At 35.2% G+C, this 21,033-nt stretch overlaps 2 protein-coding genes across 23 annotated transcripts in view; one reads left to right on the plus strand and one right to left on the minus strand.

The window, feature by feature from the left end:
* The window catches only part of LOC127832627 (uncharacterized), a 71,998-nt gene that overhangs the window by 23,994 nt on the left and 26,971 nt on the right, over positions 1-21,033 (minus strand). For 15 of the 22 annotated variants that reach the window (XM_052358174.1, XM_052358164.1, XM_052358184.1 and 12 more), the window contains 5 exons: positions 17,298-17,514; positions 11,241-11,357; positions 6,387-7,005; positions 1,294-1,452; positions 547-943 (listed from right to left, as the gene is read on the minus strand). In XM_052358174.1, coding sequence (XP_052214134.1) covers positions 547-943; positions 1,294-1,452; positions 6,387-6,959 — 1,129 coding nt within the window. In that variant the 5' untranslated portion in view covers positions 6,960-7,005; positions 11,241-11,357; positions 17,298-17,514. The other 7 variants (XM_052358162.1, XM_052358170.1, XM_052358167.1 and 4 more) reach the window with 2 other exon arrangements.
* LOC127832628 (uncharacterized) lies at positions 13,422-16,760 on the plus strand. The gene is made up of 2 exons (XM_052358185.1): positions 13,422-15,449; positions 15,838-16,760. Exon 1 carries the CDS (start codon positions 14,108-14,110, stop codon positions 14,981-14,983), a length of 876 nt encoding a protein of 291 aa, XP_052214145.1. The 5' UTR covers positions 13,422-14,107; the 3' UTR covers positions 14,984-15,449; positions 15,838-16,760.

Here is a 21,033-nt window from a genome sequence, read left to right on the forward strand (position 1 = left end):
AGACTTTGGGGAACTGAATTGATCTGAGCAACGTTTTCCGAAACCGTTTTCGAATTTGGTCGACAAAGGTAAAAAATACAAATGTTCTAAGCAAATTTCATTAAGATTGAGTACAATATTCGACTTCTAGAGTATTCACAATGTTTCACCATAGCCATATACGGACATCAGCACACCCTTTGCAACTATCACACTCATTGTCAAACTTTGCAGACATATTATTATCACAATTTCCCTGTGGTTTCGGCCAACTTTGTCCTTGAATAAACGTTGAAGAAGACCACCATACCGTACATGCCAAATTTAAAATATTTGGTTTTGTTGATTGTTTAACCGTGTTTAACCGTATTTCAAGTATATCACGGCAGCCAGTTAACAAACTAACATTTGTACTGGGGTAGCTGTTACAACAGTACTACGTGCAAACGCCAGTAACAAATGCCCAATTTGAATCAGAGGTAGGTTGAGAGGCAAGAGAAAAGAAGCCGTATACAATATTTCTGTAATTGACATTCGATTTAAAGTACACAATGAAGTCAGATATACCTTCACAGGATTGCTCGTAGTTTGATTCGGCAGACTTCCGAAAATGTTCATCAAGTGCATCTTTACATTTGTTAGTGTATTTATCAAGTTTTTCTTCACATTTTTCAGTGCGTTTATCAAGTTTCTCTTCACACTTTGCAGTGCGTTCATCAAGTTTCTCTTCACATTTTGCAGTGCGTTCATGAAGTGTCGCTTCACATTTTTCAGTGCGTTCATCAAGTTTTTCTTTACATTTTTCAGTGTACTCCTTAACATCATTCCTACAGTGTTCAAGGTGTACCCTTATCGCGTCAAGAGTCTTGTCAGCTGTATTTTCAACATTCTTAACTTCATCTTGAACAGCAACTAGTAGATTAATCATTTCTTCTGTGGTTATCTTCAATCCGTCGTTTTGCAGCTGTATTTAAGAAAGATTATCTTAGACATACGTTCAGATCATTTACGTTAAAGAACTGCACCATAAAGTGAGTATGTCGATTTTGTATGTTCAATGATTAAATGTATGATACATGCTCATAATTTCAACTTCCTATATAGCATCAACATCTTATAAATGATAACCGCTGCATGATATGCATATTGTCAGCTAAGCAGAGAAACTGTGCGTTAGTTTAAACATCCTTTTGCTAAACACTACAGTACGGCTTGTGTGGTATGGCTTCTTTACTCAAACAAGAGTTTAATTCCCTATGTGATGAACAATAAAGCATACATCGACAAGATTTGTAATTTAACAATTAGTAGTACTTTTGCTAATTTCTTCACAGCCTCCTGTGAAGTGACATCACGTGCTAGACACATTGGGTCAGTCAGCAGGTTAGTCAGTGTTGTGAAGATGTCCTGGAGATCTGCGTCTGTGAGTTTACACTGAGACGAGTGACGGACAGTCCTACCAATCTCACGCGCCTAAAAATATCAACACACCATTTATGTTCTCAACTATTGCCTAATGGTTTCGCGATGATCGTTTCCATGTAATGTGCAATAATGTGATTCATCTTTAAAGGAAACTATATACTATTGCAACAATGTGTTCATCTGCAAAAGTATGTGCATTAATATGATTTTAAAAGACACGTGCATGAATCTTATGCAACATAACCTAGTGAAACAAGGAACAAATCATGTGAACATTAACGTTGATATATGCTGCAAACAATGAATCAAATATATATATATATAATGTAGCTGTTGGAACACACAAGATCTTTTTTCCTATTTCACTATAAAGTTTTTATTATATATTCGCATTGCATACAGGATCGTTTTTCTTCGTACACAAAAGTAATCATCAACACAAGACGGCTACATTTATTACTTAGACATTTGCTATTTGTGTACCAGATATATTGATCGAATTCAAAATTATATTTTGTACACTATAACCTACTATTTAATAGTTTGGATGGCTTATGATTAATGATTATAACAAAGTTATTTTTAGAAATGTTAGACTTGATATACGTGTAAGTTTAGACCAAACCATTTTTAAGGCCTGTTATAATATGAACCGAACATTTCATAAATGAAGGTCTTTTGGATGGCTATGCCTCCGACATTGTACTTTCCTCTAATGCATACTAATCTGATTTGGAAGGTTTGCGTAATTTAAGTATTCCTATTTGACCAAATTATGTAGGGAACACAAGTTGTTGAAGTCAATAATAGGTATAAACCCCTTGGCATTGCAGTTTGTGTTAAGATTTCAAAGGAGATTACTTTTTTGATATAGATTAAAGATATTTTGATATACATTTTACAGACACTGGCTATAGAGTAAAGAGCCAGATTGGCCTTTAAGCGTTCATGGGCACCAATAATTGAAAACTTACACTGCTAGAAGGTATAAAGTTAATAAGAGATCACTATGATAGACCGTTATTAACAAGACATGTGCCAATAAGGCACAGTTACCCCTACATTATAAGTGTATGTCAAAACTCAGGGTATGTCAAACACAAGCTGTTTAATGTCAATGTGACTTTTGACGAGTACATGTGTCTTTGACCTTTGAGGTAATAAGACAGGTGGTACACGCAACACTCAGTCTACTCATGGTAGTCATGTGTTGTAAGTTGTCGTGAAATTAAATGATGAATGAAAATGTTATAGCCTGATGAAGATGTTGTAAAGCCTAATGTGAAAATATACCTTTACGTGTGACCCTGACCTCTGCGATAGTGAGACAGATTTTAAACACAAAATGTCATGTCCTAAGTGTTGTCAAGTGGTAAGATATTATACAATGATGATAATAAAGTTACAGTCCAAATACAAGAAAGTACTTTTATAGCCAAATTTAATCGTTTAAGTATTACCTTTATTTTGTCGTGTGACATATTTAACACGCAACACGTTGTGTTAATATGATCGTTTGTGCAAAGTTATATGAAAATCCATCAATAAATGGAAAAGTTATGAATAGACAAGAATTTTCAAGCTAATATGTAGACCAATTAGAAATCTGATCTCAAAGTGTGACCTTCACCTGTTGGACAGGGAGACGGTTGTAAGACATAAAATGCAATCTCCTAGTGCAATATTCTAGTGATTATCATGTGTGGTGAGTTAATAAGTTCAAATAGCATAAAAAATTAATAAGTTTAAGACCAAGCAATCTGTATTTGATATCTGAACTATAAAGTGTGATATTGGCCTTTGAGGTAGGGATAGAAGCTATACATGCGACTTGTTGTCTATAGTCGGACGGCATTTGTGTCATGTTATTTCACAATCCATCAATATATGGCAAAGTTGTGGTGGTGAGGCATGCTGTTTTATGGCGAAATTAGGTATTAAGACTCAAATTATTACCTAGACCTTTGATGTAATGTGACAGTTGTTCCACAAGACAAATTGTATTATGATAGTTACTTTTGTGTTAGGTTATTTTATAATCCCTCAAGATACGGCAAAGTTATTGCTGAAACAGGATTTATCAAACATTATATGGCCACATTTGAGGTTTAATCACTTTGTGTGACCTTGACCTTTAGGCTACGGGAATGGAAATAAAAAGCAACTCGTCGTCTTATTGTGGTGGGGAATTATAGCAAAGTTATTTCGAAATTAATCAATATGTGGCAAACGTATGGCTCAGACAGAAAATTATGCACAGAATGACAGACGTACAGACAGACAAATGGGGCATAAACTAATCGAACTTCGAATAACAATAACACATATGATACACACTAGTTAACTGAACTATCATCAATAACAGTGCATTCAAAGGAGAGTAACTGGGTAAATCACATATTTAGGATTTAAACCTGTAATGAACTTGTTGTGATATCACCTTATTTCGTACATTTATGACACGTCGAATGGTATATGGGAATGTACGTATCACTAAAATAATTTGGTCAATATTTGGTTATATCATATTGATTTGTGAAAACGGAGATGCAATTTCAAGCGAAACAGGAACTTAAAATTTATGCAGTGAAATTATGATTTTTTTATCAAAGATAGCCATCGAAAAATGCTCAAATTTTGTATTTATCTTCTTTCGTGATTTTTATAGTAATATAATCATTTAATTTTGAAAGGTTTATTTTATTTTGTCACTTGTAGATTGAATATTTGTTTATTGGTGAATGTTTTCATGTTTTTGCAAGGTTTTACTTTTTATGTTGTTTTCTCTTGGCCATCTTTTGCAAATGGGTATTCAGGGTTAGAACCATTTTAATGTTTGTGCAATTTAATGCAACTTACTTTAATGCTTAATATTAAGAAAATCCTCAAATACCTTTAAACAAAATTCCATTTTATTAACAATGTTTGTCAAAGCTTATAATATAACATTAAATCATTTCACAGCTCGCTGTATCAGCTTTAGGGCTAACTCACAAAATCATTCCGACCAAGTTTAATCAAGATTCAAATAAACATTCCGACCAATTTTAATCAAGTTTAAGTCACATATGTGGCCTCTAGAGTGTTTACAATTTTTATTTTCCAGGATTGGACTTTAAGACCTATTTTTTGCTGCACGTAACCAAGATTCGAATTATGCTTTAAAATTGTCCAAATAAACATCTTGACATTTAAGATTGCGATGTCCACTCAACATTAATTATAAATCGTATCGCCAATGGCGGAACGAACATGATACAAATAATGAAATTCTCTAATGTTTTAATTGATTGCAGAATGAAAAGTTATACAAACACAGTTATTCATCCAACTTAATGCCATACTTTGCATCAAGCATACGGAAGCAGTTTTCATCACTTTTACGGCGTTTTTACGGCGAAACGTTAAACACGGAAATCGTTATGTACATATCAGACTTACTGATAATAACATGATGATCTATTTGTATCATGGGCGGAAATTCCAGAGCGATATTTTGGACCAAATTCATTTGGATTGTTTATGGTTAGTTTCGCTGGTAATAATGGCTCTGCGATTAATCCGATTATTTATTGTTTTACGTTTAAAATGGTTCTTATTGTCTTCATATGCTTCACTTGTTCATACACAATTATCCAAACATTTCATGTCAATAAAACATAAAATAACGCGTCTGAAAACATTAACAAATTCATGTTTACTTCAAACTGGAGCATTTTGTACTTTGTTCTGTTAATCGTATTAGTTTTGAACTACGCCAAAAGTGTTCAGTATTAAAGGGACTGTCAACCACGACGACGAAGAAAAGAAAAGTTGTAAAATACCGTATATTTTTACAATTATCAGTTTATATTGATTAAAATATCACGACTGGTTGATTACTATACTTGAAAAAGGTTGTTAAGTTTTCATATTTTCAGTATATTCGGTAATAAATTTTACTGGGTATGTCTACCAGGTAACTACCAGTTAACTATAAATAACGCCAATAGATTGATCATCATTGTCACGTGGTAAACCCACGAATGCAAATTGTGCATGCGTAGTGAATTGTTTATATTATATATATAAAATGACCAATCTACTTGTGTTACTTATAGTGTGTATATCGTTATGTCACCTATTTTCGCGATATACTTTCGATTTCACATCGCACAATTTTATTAGCGAATATACTGAAAATATGAACTTTTTTCAAGTAATGTAATATACAAATCGTGATATTTTAATCAATATAAACTATTAATTGTAAAAAAATACGGTATTTTATAACTTTTCTTTTTACGTCATTCGTGGTTGACAGTCCCTGTAAAATTATATGCTTGAAGTTACAGTCAATACATATTTTAATGGAAACATTTGACTGTTGTCCTCGAAGTGTAGACTTTCCCTTTGAGTAAGGGAGATTGGTGCTACACATGCGACATGTCATCTTATGATGGTTTAGATTTGTGCCAAGTTATTTTAAAATCGATAAAAAATGGCATAGTTATGGCTGAGAAAGGTATTTTGTAGCTGTTATATGGTATAATTTGACCCTTTGATCGCTTAGCCATTCGAGGTAGGGAGAAGTGTGTTACATTGCAGACGTTGTCTTATTGTGGTTAACATTTGTGCTAAGTTATTTGATAACCCATCCTACATGGTAAAATTTAGGCCCGAATTCGAAATTTGACCTCTTATTATAACCTTGACCTTAATGTTTAATTGACAGATATTACATGCGCTTATGCAAGTTTACATTTGTGCCAAATTATTATTTAAAAACACATCAATTAATTTCACAGCTATGGCTAAGACAGGATTTTAAAATGACATCCGACACACCGACAGCAAAACGCATAGACTGACCAAGCTATATTGCGCCTTCTTTGAAGGTGGTATAAAAAAGAAGAATATTTAAGCCAGGTTTAATATACAAATAAGACACTAACCTGAACAGACAGTTCATTTTTAATGATAATAAATTATAATGTGTTTACCTTTGTCAGTAGACATGGGGGATAGTTATTTCCGGGAGCTACGGTGAATGAAAACATGCTGTCGAAATGTTTACAGTTCATCATAAAACTGATGAGTCCGTTGAAGTCTGTATCTTGCACCGAAATCTTTTCAGTATATCCGTCCGGAGGTAAATACGCCTTGGCAATTTCCCAAGGATTTGACTCCCATTGCTCCGCCCTTGTATTTTTCCATGAAGGGTTTGAAAACTTGTGTAGATTTTTAATTTCGTCAAAAACTTTATTACACATGTTAGCAGGGCACTGCCGTGGTTGTTTTGCCGCGGTATCATGCACCTTACATGGGTTGTTCGCGCCTCGTTTATTGCATATTCCTGGTGTGGGGCATTTTAGCAAGTTTGCAGTGAGACAGAGATTGCAAGCAACTGGCGCATAAACACTTGGCAAGATAGTGTTGTATATATTGGCGTGTATAGTTTTAGCCACGTTGTCCGCGAACTGATCCAAGCCAGACTTACCAATGTCCACCGCAAGCCATGCCTTTAGCCAGTTTGTTCTTTCTTTCTCTGTGAAAACATCAGCAAGACTCGCCATAATGCTTTAAGTCTTGAAGGCAATCACGTTTTGGCTTGAGCATCACCTATTTAACAACAATAATACAATATGTCAATAAAAAAATGACAATCTCATTTAAATATATTTGTATTTTAGTTCGACCACAGTTGTTCACATATTGCAGTGATGTTGTTGATGATCATGAATATTATGAACAAAACAACACTTACAACAGCTACATATTGGAAGATATTGATTATTCATATTATGTGATTATGTTGATTATTTTTATGGTTATTATGGTGGTAATGTTGTTGATTATAGTGAAGAAGAAGTAATTAACAAGACATGAACAATAAGGCACATTCTTATTGTATCTCGATGATGATGATGATGATGATGATTGAATATGATGATGATGATGATGATGACGATGATGATTTATGGTAATCATGGATACGGTGTTATATTATATGTTGCCCAGCTATATTACTTGATCCTTCGTAAATAAAATGGTCAAAATAACTGTTATTCTCAATGTTTAAATAGTTGTTAGCAAAAAAAATAACACCAAATTCCTATTTAAGTCATAACCACGCGATTTTCCCAATCCTAAGGGCCCTGGCCCCATTCCCATTATGGTGAGAAAAACACTGTTACGAGTTTTCAATATAGCCATCTACGGAAAACTTCTCCGATAGATAGTGTGATTTCTAGAGTGTTAACAAAGTTTCACTATAGCCTTACATGCGTTATTAAAATTGCCTCGCCCACTGGCGTCTTTGTTTTTCATTTGATCTGAATCGTTTTCAAACTTGGCCCTAATATCAACCGAACAATTCTTCTTACTTTGTTTCACGGAGATTGCATTTAAAATAAGAGTTCTAGAGTGTTAATAAGGTTTCTTTACAGCCATAAATGGACCCCCCCTAGCAGCCACAATTTTCACCGGACCGGAACCATTTTTTAACTCGACTGATATATCATTAGAAAGCAAGTTCAGACCAAGTTTCATGAAGATTGTACTATAAATGTGTTTTCTAGACGGTTAACAAGTTTTTTTAATTGGAAATTATTGACCTAGTTTTTAACAAATGTTCTGACAACGTTTTATTGAGCTTGATCATAAATGTGACCTTAATAGTGTTAACAAGAGAAAAACATGTTTTGCCCAAGTTTCATGAATCTTGGACAACAAAAATAGCCGCTTGAGAGTATCGTTAGCACTCAAGCGGCCACATGTATTGTCCAGTGTTCATGAAACTTAACAAGGTAAATGTTGACGATGCACCACTAACGACTGACAAAAGGCGCTTATAAAATCTCACCATGAGCACGTTGTGCACAATTGAGCTAAAACGCAATTAACAATAACAATTATAAATAGATCAACATTAGTATACAAATGCATTTGACAAATCAAGAATAATAATTATAAGTGAAGTAATAATAATAAGATGCAAAAAAATACAATGTTAGCATGATTAAATAACATTTTGACACAAAGGCCACTCCATAGAAAACAGTGCAAGAGGTATATAGATAAGCACACGCATTCAGACACTGCGAAAACAGCTGGACAGTCAGACCTGCCTGACGAAAACTTACAAAAAATGCGACTGTTACTTCTAGACCATTCGTCTTTCTGTTCGACCGACAATTTTCGCAAAGTAGTTCTAACAAATAAGAAGAGGGTAAAATATGAAAAGTGTATGTTTAAACCGCCGAATTACGTGGAATACTGACGTCAATTTTATCTCTGAGGAAATTGGTTTCCTACGATTTTATGCATTGTCGTTGGCTATCTTTTAATAGAGATAAGCATTAGAGTTTTCATTGACCGGCGACGAACTGACATACAAGAGAATAACATAAGAACGTTATTGCATTTACTCGACAAAAATGAGTTGGTTTTACCTTCTTCAGATTTTGAGTAAAATACATTGAAAACAATACATTAAATTTGATTCGCGTCTCACTCGTCATGTTTGCTGGTAACATTTGAAAAGGCTTTTACTCTTCCATGTCTGTTCTTAAGGGCCTGTGCAATGTTTTAGCAAATTTAACTCTCGCCCACCATCTATTGTGGAATAAAAATTATCCATTAATCAATTATCACATTTGCAAACAGGTGCTCTTTTACACTGCCAACTATGAATATGTTTTAATTAATATTGATCATCAAACATAAACAAAATTAAAGTATAGTATATCAACTGTATGATCTTATTCTTCTGTGTTTTCGGTGTCTGACAGAGGTTACAATCGTATGACAGACATTCATATTCTTTCAGCATATTGCCTTACTGAGTGGCGGCAGGTTTTGAGGTGTCAGCACATTAATGACGATTGATAACACTTTATTAACTTATCAATCGCAGAAAGTCATAACTAGTGTGGCTGAATTTTTCCATATCGTTCATGCAGTAAGCAGATTTGAAGAAAGTCGCAAACACGCGCATACAATAGAAAAACACATTTATAAGCCAGAACTACAACAAGAGATCCAAAGTCCAAAGGCCATGTTGAGCGTATCTGAGACCCAAAGAAAATCTGAGACACAAAGAAAATGTATTGATCTGATCTGCTTGCAGGTTTTTTTTTCCACTTTTTGGGAAGATAGCCCATGGCTTTGGAATTGGGAATTTTATCTGTATTTTCATGAAATTGGGAAAATAAATTCATTAGCCTTTTTTTCCACACGAAAAGTTCACTGATTAGGGAAATACTAAATTTGATTTAGCTCTTCATAATCATTCAAATTAAAAGAAAAAAATCATATAATACTTTGTTAGATGTAATTGAATTAAAATTGAGATAAAATACACATAAGACTTCTTTCTAAAAAAAAACAAAAAAAAAATTTTTTTTTTTTTTTTTTTTTAAATTGGGAATTTTTTGCCACATTTTGGGAAAAAAGTATACTTTTTGGGATTGGGAACATAGCCGAATTTCGGCTATAAAATCGGGCCAAAAAAAACCCTGGCTTGTGTTATGATTTTGTTTTGGAATAATTTCGAATTATTACGATGATTTAGTTGTATCATTTTTAGTCTATTTGCAAATCAAAAAGACTTTTGCAATACCGCGTTTCAAAATCACAGGGGTTGTCCTTTTCCAAGCCTTACCTGATTTTGGGCAGACGAAAGAGATATTTAACCATATAAGGAAAACATCCCGTTTTCAACAGACCGGAAACAACTTTGAAATGGGCCTAGATACCATTAGAAAAAAATCTTCTTAGCAAGTTTAATGATGATTGGACTAAAACTGTTACTTCTAGAGTGTTAACAAGGTTTCTTATTTATAATATTCATGAAACTTGGTCAGAACAAATGTTCTGTTCGAGGTTCATGCAGATTGGACAAAAAAGTGACAGCTTTCAGCCCACATCACCTTGTTTCTTACATTGCCATGATTTCATTTGGACAAATGTTCTTACCACATTTTATGAAGATTGACCGATACATGTGGGCCTTTAGAGCATTCGCAAAGTTTTACTATAGCCATATAAGGAAAACTGCCCGTCCCCTGGCGCTCATGGTTTTCAATGGACCGAAACCTATTCAAACTCAGCCGAGACATAATTAGAACAAATGTTCTGAACAAGTTTCATGAAATTTGGGCTATAAATTAGACTTCTAACAAGATTTTACAATAGCCGTTTAAGGGAAATTCCTCGCCCCCGTGCGACCATATTTTTTTAAAGGACCGAATCATTTTCAAACTCGGCTTGGACAATTTTGTCTGACCAAGTTGCATGAAGATTTGAATAAAATATTGCCTCTAGATTGTTTACAAGTTAGATGTTGACAATGCACGACGCACAACTGACAAAAGACGATCACAAAAGCTCACCATTAGCACGTCGTGGGCACGTTGTGCCCATGCGAGCTAATACACATTAGGAACGTTGTGTTTTTATTAAATTATTTACGTTCAAGTACTTCGAACTACCACTTTCGAAAAGAACAATATTGAAACTACTACAGCTACAATCTTACTTAAGGCAAAATGACATGTTGTCGTTTCAGATTCTTCAAACAACACAATCGAACAAATATAATAATAGATTGTTATTGGATTGTTCATTCAACCCACAAAATATACTTAAATTACATGCTGATGAAAAGGGAATATCCGCTTCCCATAAAACACCTATGGGGTTACTAATATTAGTTGAAAACGTGTGTCAATAACATCAGCAACCCAGATTCTACAATAAAGAACACGATTACATCAGGTGCTGCCATTTTTTGTCCAGTTGATAAGGCTTGGCTAATTATGATGTTTTTTAGCAACACCTCATACAATACTTACGGAAATGCTAACTAGAAAACTCAATCCCTAGTTTGTACCATGGGCACCGTTCACATATTTTCCACACAATGTTCAAAATGTGCAGACACAAAGTTTCTCAGCTGTCCGATATGTCAGCTGAAATTGAGACATGCAGTGTATTAAGTAAGCTCTTCACTATATATGGAACTGCTTTTAACTCAGTGTTATTTTTTTTACAAAATAGATGAAATGCTAGTTAATGTAATCATTGGGCGCATTCGAAATATGGAAAAAATATTTTAAATATCAGAGGTTAGAAGACACACATTTTATGCATTCAAAAATTAATTTATTAATTATCATTTTAATCAAATTTAGGACATTGATGTCATGGTAATAGGGCTTGATTGATTTATGCAGCTGTTTTTTTTATATCTTTTCACATTAACAATATAAAGATATTTAAATGATAAAACTAAATAAATGCTATGTTACTTTTTAACTGGCATGCATTCATTTCACATATACATACATTTATTAGGTGTATTGCAAACATAAGAATCAAATAAACGTCATTAGTAAACGTCATATTTTATTTACATGTAAGCCAGTATATATATATTGCTCATTTTTATGTACATGTACATGTATGTATCCAAGTTTATAACAGTTGTCCATCATATAACATGCTATTTTATTCTATGTTGTTACTAAAACTTACAAAATGTGCAAAATGTGTAAGGTGTACTTATTTTGTGAACGCAAATACAATGCATTTGTTTACCACATAACATTCGATAAATGTGTGCTCTAATTGTCTAAATGTGTAACTTTTAAATCTTCATAAAAAAGTTTTTTAGCATGATGAATTGGCCATCACATATCAAGCCACTCAATAGATAGAGTTCTATCATGTGTAGTAACCTAATTGCTTGAATTAGGTTACAGTCAACTCGCCGATAACGAATCGTAGCCCTTAACGAATCAGACAATATTCAACAGAATGGAAATTTTATTTAATGCATGCCTTTAAAATTATAATGCATCAGTCGTTGAGGTCTTTCACTTTGACTTTTGCAGACTGAAAATGGTTGTTGTCAATTAACGTGTATTGATCTTGGTAGATGAAATGCAAACACGGCGTCTTTTTGATCCAGATTCAGAGCCTCGTTTTAAATTGAAAGGCAGAAGTTCACCTCGTGTTTCCTTACGGTGATTTTCAGCGAACAATAAAATTGTTGCTTAAAAGCAGGGTCAAGGTATGCACTTTCCTCCATCATATTATTTCCCTGATCAGTTGCTTGTTTAATGGCCTGCTGACATGAAAGTAAATTGACCTAATTTTGCCCTTAGCGAATCGTCAGTTTCATCAGGTGAGGGGTCGTCTCACAAATGTTTGAATTACAGAATGTAGGTTGAACACTACTTATTAGAGCTGTTCTGCATTTCACATAGATTTCACAACGTTACATTTTGACATTTTCTGGCATGTATGACATTCATAGACACATTTTATTGCAAATTACCCATTGTTTAAACTGTAAAAGGCTTTGATAGCTATTGTTAATTGTTTATAAAAAAAGTTAAATAAAGTTTCTTGTGTCTTGTAGGTCCATGAGATGGAAAGCTCAAAATAGGAATGTTTGTTTCAAACCTCTTGATATGAATTGAATGTTATTATTTCCCCCCCCCCCCCCCCCCAAGTCTATACTGGGGCTCATATTGTTTTAGCCCTGTCTGTTGGTTTTCGTCAAGCTTTAACATTTGCCATAACTTTTGTAATATTGAAGATAACAACTTCATATCTGGCATGCATGTGTATCTCATGGAGCTGCACATTTTGAGCGGTGAAAGGTCAAGGTCATCCTTCAAGGTCAAAGGTCAAATATATGAGTCAAAATCGCTCATTTAATGTACACTATAGATTCATAACAACTTCTCATGCATGGAACTCCACATTTTGAGTTTGAAAGGTCAAGGTCATCCTTCATGGTCAAAGGTCAAATATATAGGGGACATAGTGTTTCACAAACACATCTTGTATTTATTCTGGTTTCAGATGCCTTGTAAGAAAAAGAAGGTAGTCCAACATGTGCACTCCAGCCCTGCACAGAAATCTGCAAAGGCAGTATCCAATAAATACAAACTGAAAGGGAAGCGGATGAGTCCGAGGAAGACGATGGCTGTACGGAGAGCCCTTTATAGCGTATGTAATGAAAGTATGTCTTTAAGAAAAGCTGCCCGTGAATGCAATCTATCATATAGCTTTTTACAGAGGAGATATTCTGGTGAAACTGACATAGATAAGGTGAAAGGTCCAGCTACTATTTTCACTAAAGAAGAGGAGGAGAATATGGCCTCATGGTTAAGTGAGATGGCGCAGAGAGGCATGGGCCTCAGAACATGTGAATTCCTGGATTTTGTTCAGGACGTAGTAAAACGGGAGAAAAGGAAAACGCCTTTCACTGATGGTAGACCAGGTTACAGTTGGTACATTGCTTTCATGAATAGGAACTCAAATCTTCATAGACATTCGCACAGAAACTCCACTTGAGCTGAAGCGCTCAAAAGTTACCAAGGATGTCACTGACAATTGGTATTTGAAATTTAGAAACTTCCTGGTGAACAAAGAGTGCATTGATAAGCCTTCTCGTATATGGGATGCAGATGAAACTGGTTTCAATATGGGAAGTAACAAATCAAAGGGTATTTGGTCCTGCTCGGAGAGATTTGTCAGTGCCCCACATAACTGCAGGGAAAGAAAGACTTACAGTTATGTACTGTGGTTGTGCTAATGGACAGATAATGCCACCATTTTTAGTATTTCCAGAACTAAACCAAGGTCGTACAATCCATTGAATGGAGCTACTGAGGGATCAGCCATCGCTTACACCAAGAAAGGTTGGATGGATGCTGTCACATTTGGAAAATTCATTGACCATTTTGATAAGCACGCTGGAACTGATCGTCCTGTTGTCTTGTTGCTAGACAGTGTCAGTAGTCATGTTGATCACAAAGTGTTCATGGATGCAAAGAGCAAGGGGATAGAGTTGTACAGGATCGTGCCTAATGCCACCCACCTGATGCAGCCAATGGACAAAGGCGTCTTCGGGCCATTGAAATCAAAGTGGCATTTGGTTGCAAGAAAGTACAGTAGGGAAAATCCTGGAAGATCGATTGGCAAGGAGGTGTTTGCCGAGAAATTGACAGAGGCATTTCTCAATTTCTACAAACCTCTAACAGTCATTAATGCATTCCGATCCTCTGGTATATACCCGGTAGATGCATCTGTTATAACTGATGAAATCCTGAAACCTGGAAGAACGTTCTTCACTTCCAAACCAGAAGAACAACCGTCAACTTCTGGAAGAGTGTCACAAGTCATGCCCATGGAATGTTCGCCTGGTCAACATAAGGCAAAGGGTGCTCTAGAGGTATTTGAAGAGACTTTGTCCACACCAGTTCTAAAGAAGTACAGGACAAGAATAGAGGAAAACTATGACATTGAAACACAGTCACCCTGTTTTGAGGTCTATAAGAAACTGCACAGTAAAGTGCACAAGACAGCTGAACCCCCATCATCTTCACAAGGGAGTAGTTCATCTGGTCATCATACTGGACTGCACATGCTAGCAGATGCTGCATTACAAGCCACACAGACGTCATCGGGTGTAACACCTGACATCGTGTCACTTCTGTCCACACCGCCATCCACTTCATCCTGTCTGGTTTCACCTGTATTAAGAGAAGCTCTTGTTAACCTCAGGCTCCAGAAACATTGAAACCAGTCCGGAAAACACTGTTGAACACTTTGCCAGACAATCTGACCTCAACAGAAAGTATTCGTACAATGTCACTGAAACAGTTAGAAAAAATTACCAAATTTACAGAAAGAGAGCTTAAGGCAAAAGCGGCGTACCTGAAAAAACAAGCCCAAATTTCTAAGAAAACAGAAAAAAAGAAAGGGAGCTCAGCTGCAAATCCTAAGAAAGGTAAAGGACCCTTAAAAGGTAAAGGGTGCTTAAAAAGAAAAGTGGAAAATGTTGTTCCCCAAGAAGAAACAACAGGATCAAGTATGTCGAAGGACTTCTGTAAAGCTTGTCTAACCACATGGGTGGAAGATATCACATCAGGTGAAAATCAACTATGGATACAGTGCGACCAATGTGACGGATGGGTACATGCAGGTTGCCTAACTGAACGTGTGGATGAAGATGAGCCTTTCACCTGTCCAGATTGCGTTTAGAAGTAATAAGCAGTCCATCATAATCTATAGTTAGTGATAATAAAATGATGGCTGATTAAAAAAAAATCCACTGTCCAGATACTTTCGAAGAGATAATCATGTTTTCAAAATGAAAGTACATTAAAATTAGACATGATAATTATAAAACACAAACTCATACATGCCATTGACTATATTTCATTCTCTTTAGAAAACATATAATAGTTATGCACTAAAGTAAGAATAATTAAACCATACTAAAATATTACATGTAAAATATCAAAAGTACAAGTGGCTAGCCATGTACATATTTTAATAACTTGTATTAGTGCACTGTCATAACAACTATGTAAATATGCATAATATTGTATGTATGGTTCGCTCTATAAATTTGTGTTCATTTCATTACAGAAACCAGATGATTCCATGGTTTTGGCACCAACAAAAAAGGAAATGGTATTAAGAAACTCTGTTTTTAAGGGATACAATTTTTTCCAAATAAGACCACCCAATACCACACCCCCTACTCAGTTACTAGTCCAGCCAGAATACACTAACATTCATGATGAGTGTGCCAGTTTGGTATGGTTACCAGAATTAGATACTTTTCCAGACCATATGCATTCACTTATTACGGATGAAAAGAGGCAGCTTAAACTTCAAGATGTGGCCGGTCTACCCATTGGCCATGTCCCAAGAAATTTGGCAGGATTCTTCCGGCCTTTAATGGAGAGTGGACGCATTGTAGCAGAGGTGACTGGAGAACCTGTCCCAAGCTTTCCTCCTTGGCCGGCACTAAAGGAAGAAGGAGGGGGTGTAGTGCTTCCATGTAATTACATTATCACACATTCTGATATTGAGGCACAATATAATAAACTTTCAGAACTGCTCAAAAGTATCCCTGAAGGGACGGCCATGGAACTTGTTCTGCTGTAGCTACTCCGAGTATTTCTTTGCATGTGTTTTAAATTACAAGCAGTAATCTTTGATCTCTGTTGATTACCTGGTAAGTTTTGATTGGCAAATAATGTTAGTTCCAATCACTTATTTCTTTAATTTTGTATTATTTCTTTTATTTTGTATGTTGATTACAAGAAGTAATCTTTGACCTCAGGATATAGATATGTGTGATCTCTGTTTAATCTAGTCAGTATTGATTAAGCTAAGCATTTAAAATGTTAATTTCAGTCGCTTTGTTTTGGTATTTTTTCTATTGATTACAAGTAGTAATCTTTGATCTCGGTATATAAATATATGTATCTATACAGACCTATATTTTGTTAACCTTTGAATATTTTATTGACATTATATATCTGTTTAAATAAACAAGCATAATATTTTATTAGTTTTCTCTTAATAATTATGCCCAGAATCTTTCTTTAGATACCATTATATAAGTATTTAATTCTTACATGATGGCAATGACAATCACTGTTTACTTTTTGACTGTTTTGACAGGTAAAATCGACTTTGAGAAAAACCCCACAATCTATACATCACATGACTCGTTATTGACCAAACTAGCCCGCTAATGGCGGAAGCACATGTAAACAAATACAGGCAGCAAAATCTGTAAGTTCCAAACACAAAGATGAAATCGTGTGCAGGTTAAATGCAGATGAAATATCATTCAATGTGATAGTTATTTCAGTCTCTAGTTGTGCTTGATTTATTTACATGCATGCGTTTTCTGTATACTGGCCCGTTATCGGCGAGTGGACTGTACTCGACTAACATGAGTCATGAGCAGAATTACACAATTATTAAATAAAAGTTGGTCAACTTTACACATGCGCCCCAACCTAACGTTTTGATTTCGAGTTAGGATGTCAAGCTTGTAAAACTGTACCACACTTACAACGTTGACTTACCATGATAAAATCCATTTAACTGTATTCACGACGTTAGTTAATCCGATTATTTCCAGACACATTGCTCCACTTTTAAATCGATTGTGTAACGGAAACACGCGTTAATATATCTGATAGTAAAATCGTTATGGTGGCACACTACAGTTTTTTTAGTCTCGGCCAATCTCGTACACAAGCAGGAGCGAACCAATGTCTGGAAACTGGTCACCTCGCAAATCTGAAAATAAACCAAGCACATTTCCAGAATGGTTGAGGCTGTGCCTTCTGAAAAATCAGTAACATTCAAATCAAATGAGTTGGGGCAAAATGTTTTAGTATTGATGATTTCAAATCAAAACATGAGAATTCTGTGTGTTTCCGAGCCTTTTTAAGCCAGTTTCAACAACAAACTGCCACTTTCCTGCAGAAGCAAGGTGCCTGGAAACCATGTTTTTACATTGGTAACTTACCAAGTACTAAACAGCAATGGAGAAAATTGGGGGTCAAAGGATTAGATTTTTTGTAAAAGTTCAATGTCTGTACGCCCTTTCAAATTTCCAACAGAAATACTGACCGGAGCCAGCATTACACCTGTTTTCGAATTGCATTAATTCTACTTCCTGTATGCAGCTATAGTTAAAATACCAATGTTTTGGTAACTTACAAACATCCAAGAAAAATCACCACAACTCAAACCTGACATTCATTATTATTTAGACACTCAAAATGGTGCTTACTTGAGCAATGTTCTCTTTATTTAGAAATTTGACCGGGGCCAATTCGCATTGGTGGCTAAAAAGTGTGGTGTGCAGCCTTAAGGGCCAGCAAAGTCTTAGAACTGCAGAATATGGACTTGTTTTCTTGAAATTTGGACAAAAACAAGCAAATATAATACATTCTTGACCAAGTCTGAAGGCTTGTTTGTTATTTATAAAGCGTTTAATCCGCCCCTGTTTTCCCTATTTTTTCTATGCCATTTTCAGGGTCATTGTAGAAGTCATGGTAGTGAAAAGCTACCTCACAGAAACATATTGCAACAATTAAATGAAGTCTTAATCACATTGAGATGACAAATGGTAGTGCAGGTGACTTGGTCAGCCTTTAAATAATAACTTTATCAAAGAAGCAACACAAAAACACACAGTTTTGAGCCAATAAATACTTGGCGTTGCTTAGATTTTTACAGCTCTCACAACAAATGCACATGTTTTTGCTTAAAGTAATAAAAATATAAATAAATTGCATGCTTAGCATGATCTTGAAAGGCAAGTTAAGCATTTGTACCTTAAATCTGTTGTAAAAACACAACATTTAAGGCCCCTGTGTAGTAATCCCTTAAACAGGCCCATGCAAGGGAGATAACCCAATCACAGCATAAATAATTGGGGCTGACATATTGAGGAAATACCCCTGATATGACACTAATGATTGCCAAAAAATTGACATCTGAGATAAATATAAATCCATATTTCTTAGAAACAGAAAAAGTAAAACTTCTAGTAAGCTCAGATCATTGTTAAAAGGCATACAACAATGTGAGGCACTTGCAAGAGTCACTTCTTCACAATAACTTTTTATTTGCTTATAAATAACATCAGTTGAATTGCGCATAATGGCGAAAAGTAAGTTATGGCGCTGTTATAGATTAAACAAAGCACGCAGGACATTTTGGTATAGACCAGGAAACACATTCCGACAAACATGCCAACATTTACCTAGCCCACTGAAGATGTCGTTTTACCTTCAGTAACTGCAACGGAGTGTCTTTCCGCTGACAAGGCTGTTGACGTACTTTAGTTCTTCTCCAGGGACTATCTTGCCTTACAAGCCAATGACTAAAACCTGAAATAAACAACATTCCACACTGATTTCAATGCGAAAGCATGCACATTGTTAACATGGAAACAATGTTAACAAGATTGTTACCAGGCCATAGGTCCTTAACAGTACTAAATTCTGCCCAAACGGCCATTTTGAATCATCGTTTTGACTGGATTCTTATATTGTTTGCTATAATTTTTGACATTATATGAAAATAAAGCCCTTCTTCACCACAGAGTAGTAAGTTGTCCATCCCGGCTACATATTGAACACATTCTTCATACAGAACTGTTTGAGAATTGCAGAAACCAGTAAACATGATTCCGAATTACCTCCCTTGATTTACGAACAGTATGGTCATACAATAGTGTTAAGGGCAAACACTCTGTTAAAAAACAAAACCTTAGGAATATATAAGTAAGCAAAAGCATGTTTCATGGGTGTTTGATCATTTTGGAAATTTGTCGTTTTACCTTAAGGGCCAGCAAAGTCTTAGAACTGCAGAATATGGACTTGTTTTCTTGAAATTTGGACAAAAACAAGCAAATATAATACATTCTTGACCAAGTCTGAAGGCTTGTTTGTTATTTATAAAGCGTTTAATCCGCCCCTGTTTTCCCCTTTTTTTTCTATGCCATTTTCAGGGTCATTGTAGAAGTCATGGTAGTGAAAAGCTACCTCACAGAAACATATTGCAACAATTAAATGAAGTCTTAATCACATTGAGATGACAAATGGTAGTGCAGGTGACTTGGTCAGCCTTTAAATAATAACTTTATCAAAGAAGCAACACAAAAACACACAGTTTTGAGCCAATAAATACTTGGCGTTGCTTAGATTTTTACAGCTCTCACAACAAATGCACATGTTTTTGCTTAAAGTAATAAAAATATAAATAAATTGCATGCTTAGCATGATCTTGAAAGGCAAGTTAAGCATTTGTACCTTAAATCTGTTGTAAAAACACAACATTTAAGGCCCCTGTGTAGTAATCCCTTAAACAGGCCCATGCAAGGGAGATAACCCAATCACAGCATAAATAATTGGGGCTGACATATTGAGGAAATACCCCTGATATGACACTAATGATTGCCAAAAAATTGACATCTGAGATAAATATAAATCCATATTTCTTAGAAACAGAAAAAGTAAAACTTCTAGTAAGCTCAGATCATTGTTAAAAGGCATACAACAATGTGAGGCACTTGCAAGAGTCACTTCTTCACAATAACTTTTTATTTGCTTATAAATAACATCAGTTGAATTGCGCATAATGGCGAAAAGTAAGTTATGGCGCTGTTATAGATTAAACAAAGCACGCAGGACATTTTGGTATAGACCAGGAAACACATTCCGACAAACATGCCAACATTTACCTAGCCCACTGAAGATGTCGTTTTACCTTCAGTAACTGCAACGGAGTGTCTTTCCGCTGACAAGGCTGTTGACGTACTTTAGTTCTTCTCCAGGGACTATCTTGCCTTACAAGCCAATGACTAAAACCTGAAATAAACAACATTCCACACTGATTTCAATGCGAAAGCATGCACATTGTTAACATGGAAACAATGTTAACAAGATTGTTACCAGGCCATAGGTCCTTAACAGTACTAAATTCTGCCCAAACGGCCATTTTGAATCATCGTTTTGACTGGATTCTTATATTGTTTGCTATAATTTTTGACATTATATGAAAATAAAGCCCTTCTTCACCACAGAGTAGTAAGTTGTCCATCCCGGCTACATATTGAACACATTCTTCATACAGAACTGTTTGAGAATTGCAGAAACCAGTAAACATGATTCCGAATTACCTCCCTTGATTTACGAACAGTATGGTCATACAATAGTGTTAAGGGCAAACACTCTGTTAAAAACAAAACCTTAGGAATATATAAGTAAGCAAAAGCATGTTTCATGGGTGTTTGATCATTTT

This window comes from Dreissena polymorpha, chromosome 5, assembly GCF_020536995.1.
Source record: "Dreissena polymorpha isolate Duluth1 chromosome 5, UMN_Dpol_1.0, whole genome shotgun sequence".
Lineage (NCBI taxonomy): Eukaryota > Metazoa > Mollusca > Bivalvia > Myida > Dreissenidae > Dreissena > Dreissena polymorpha.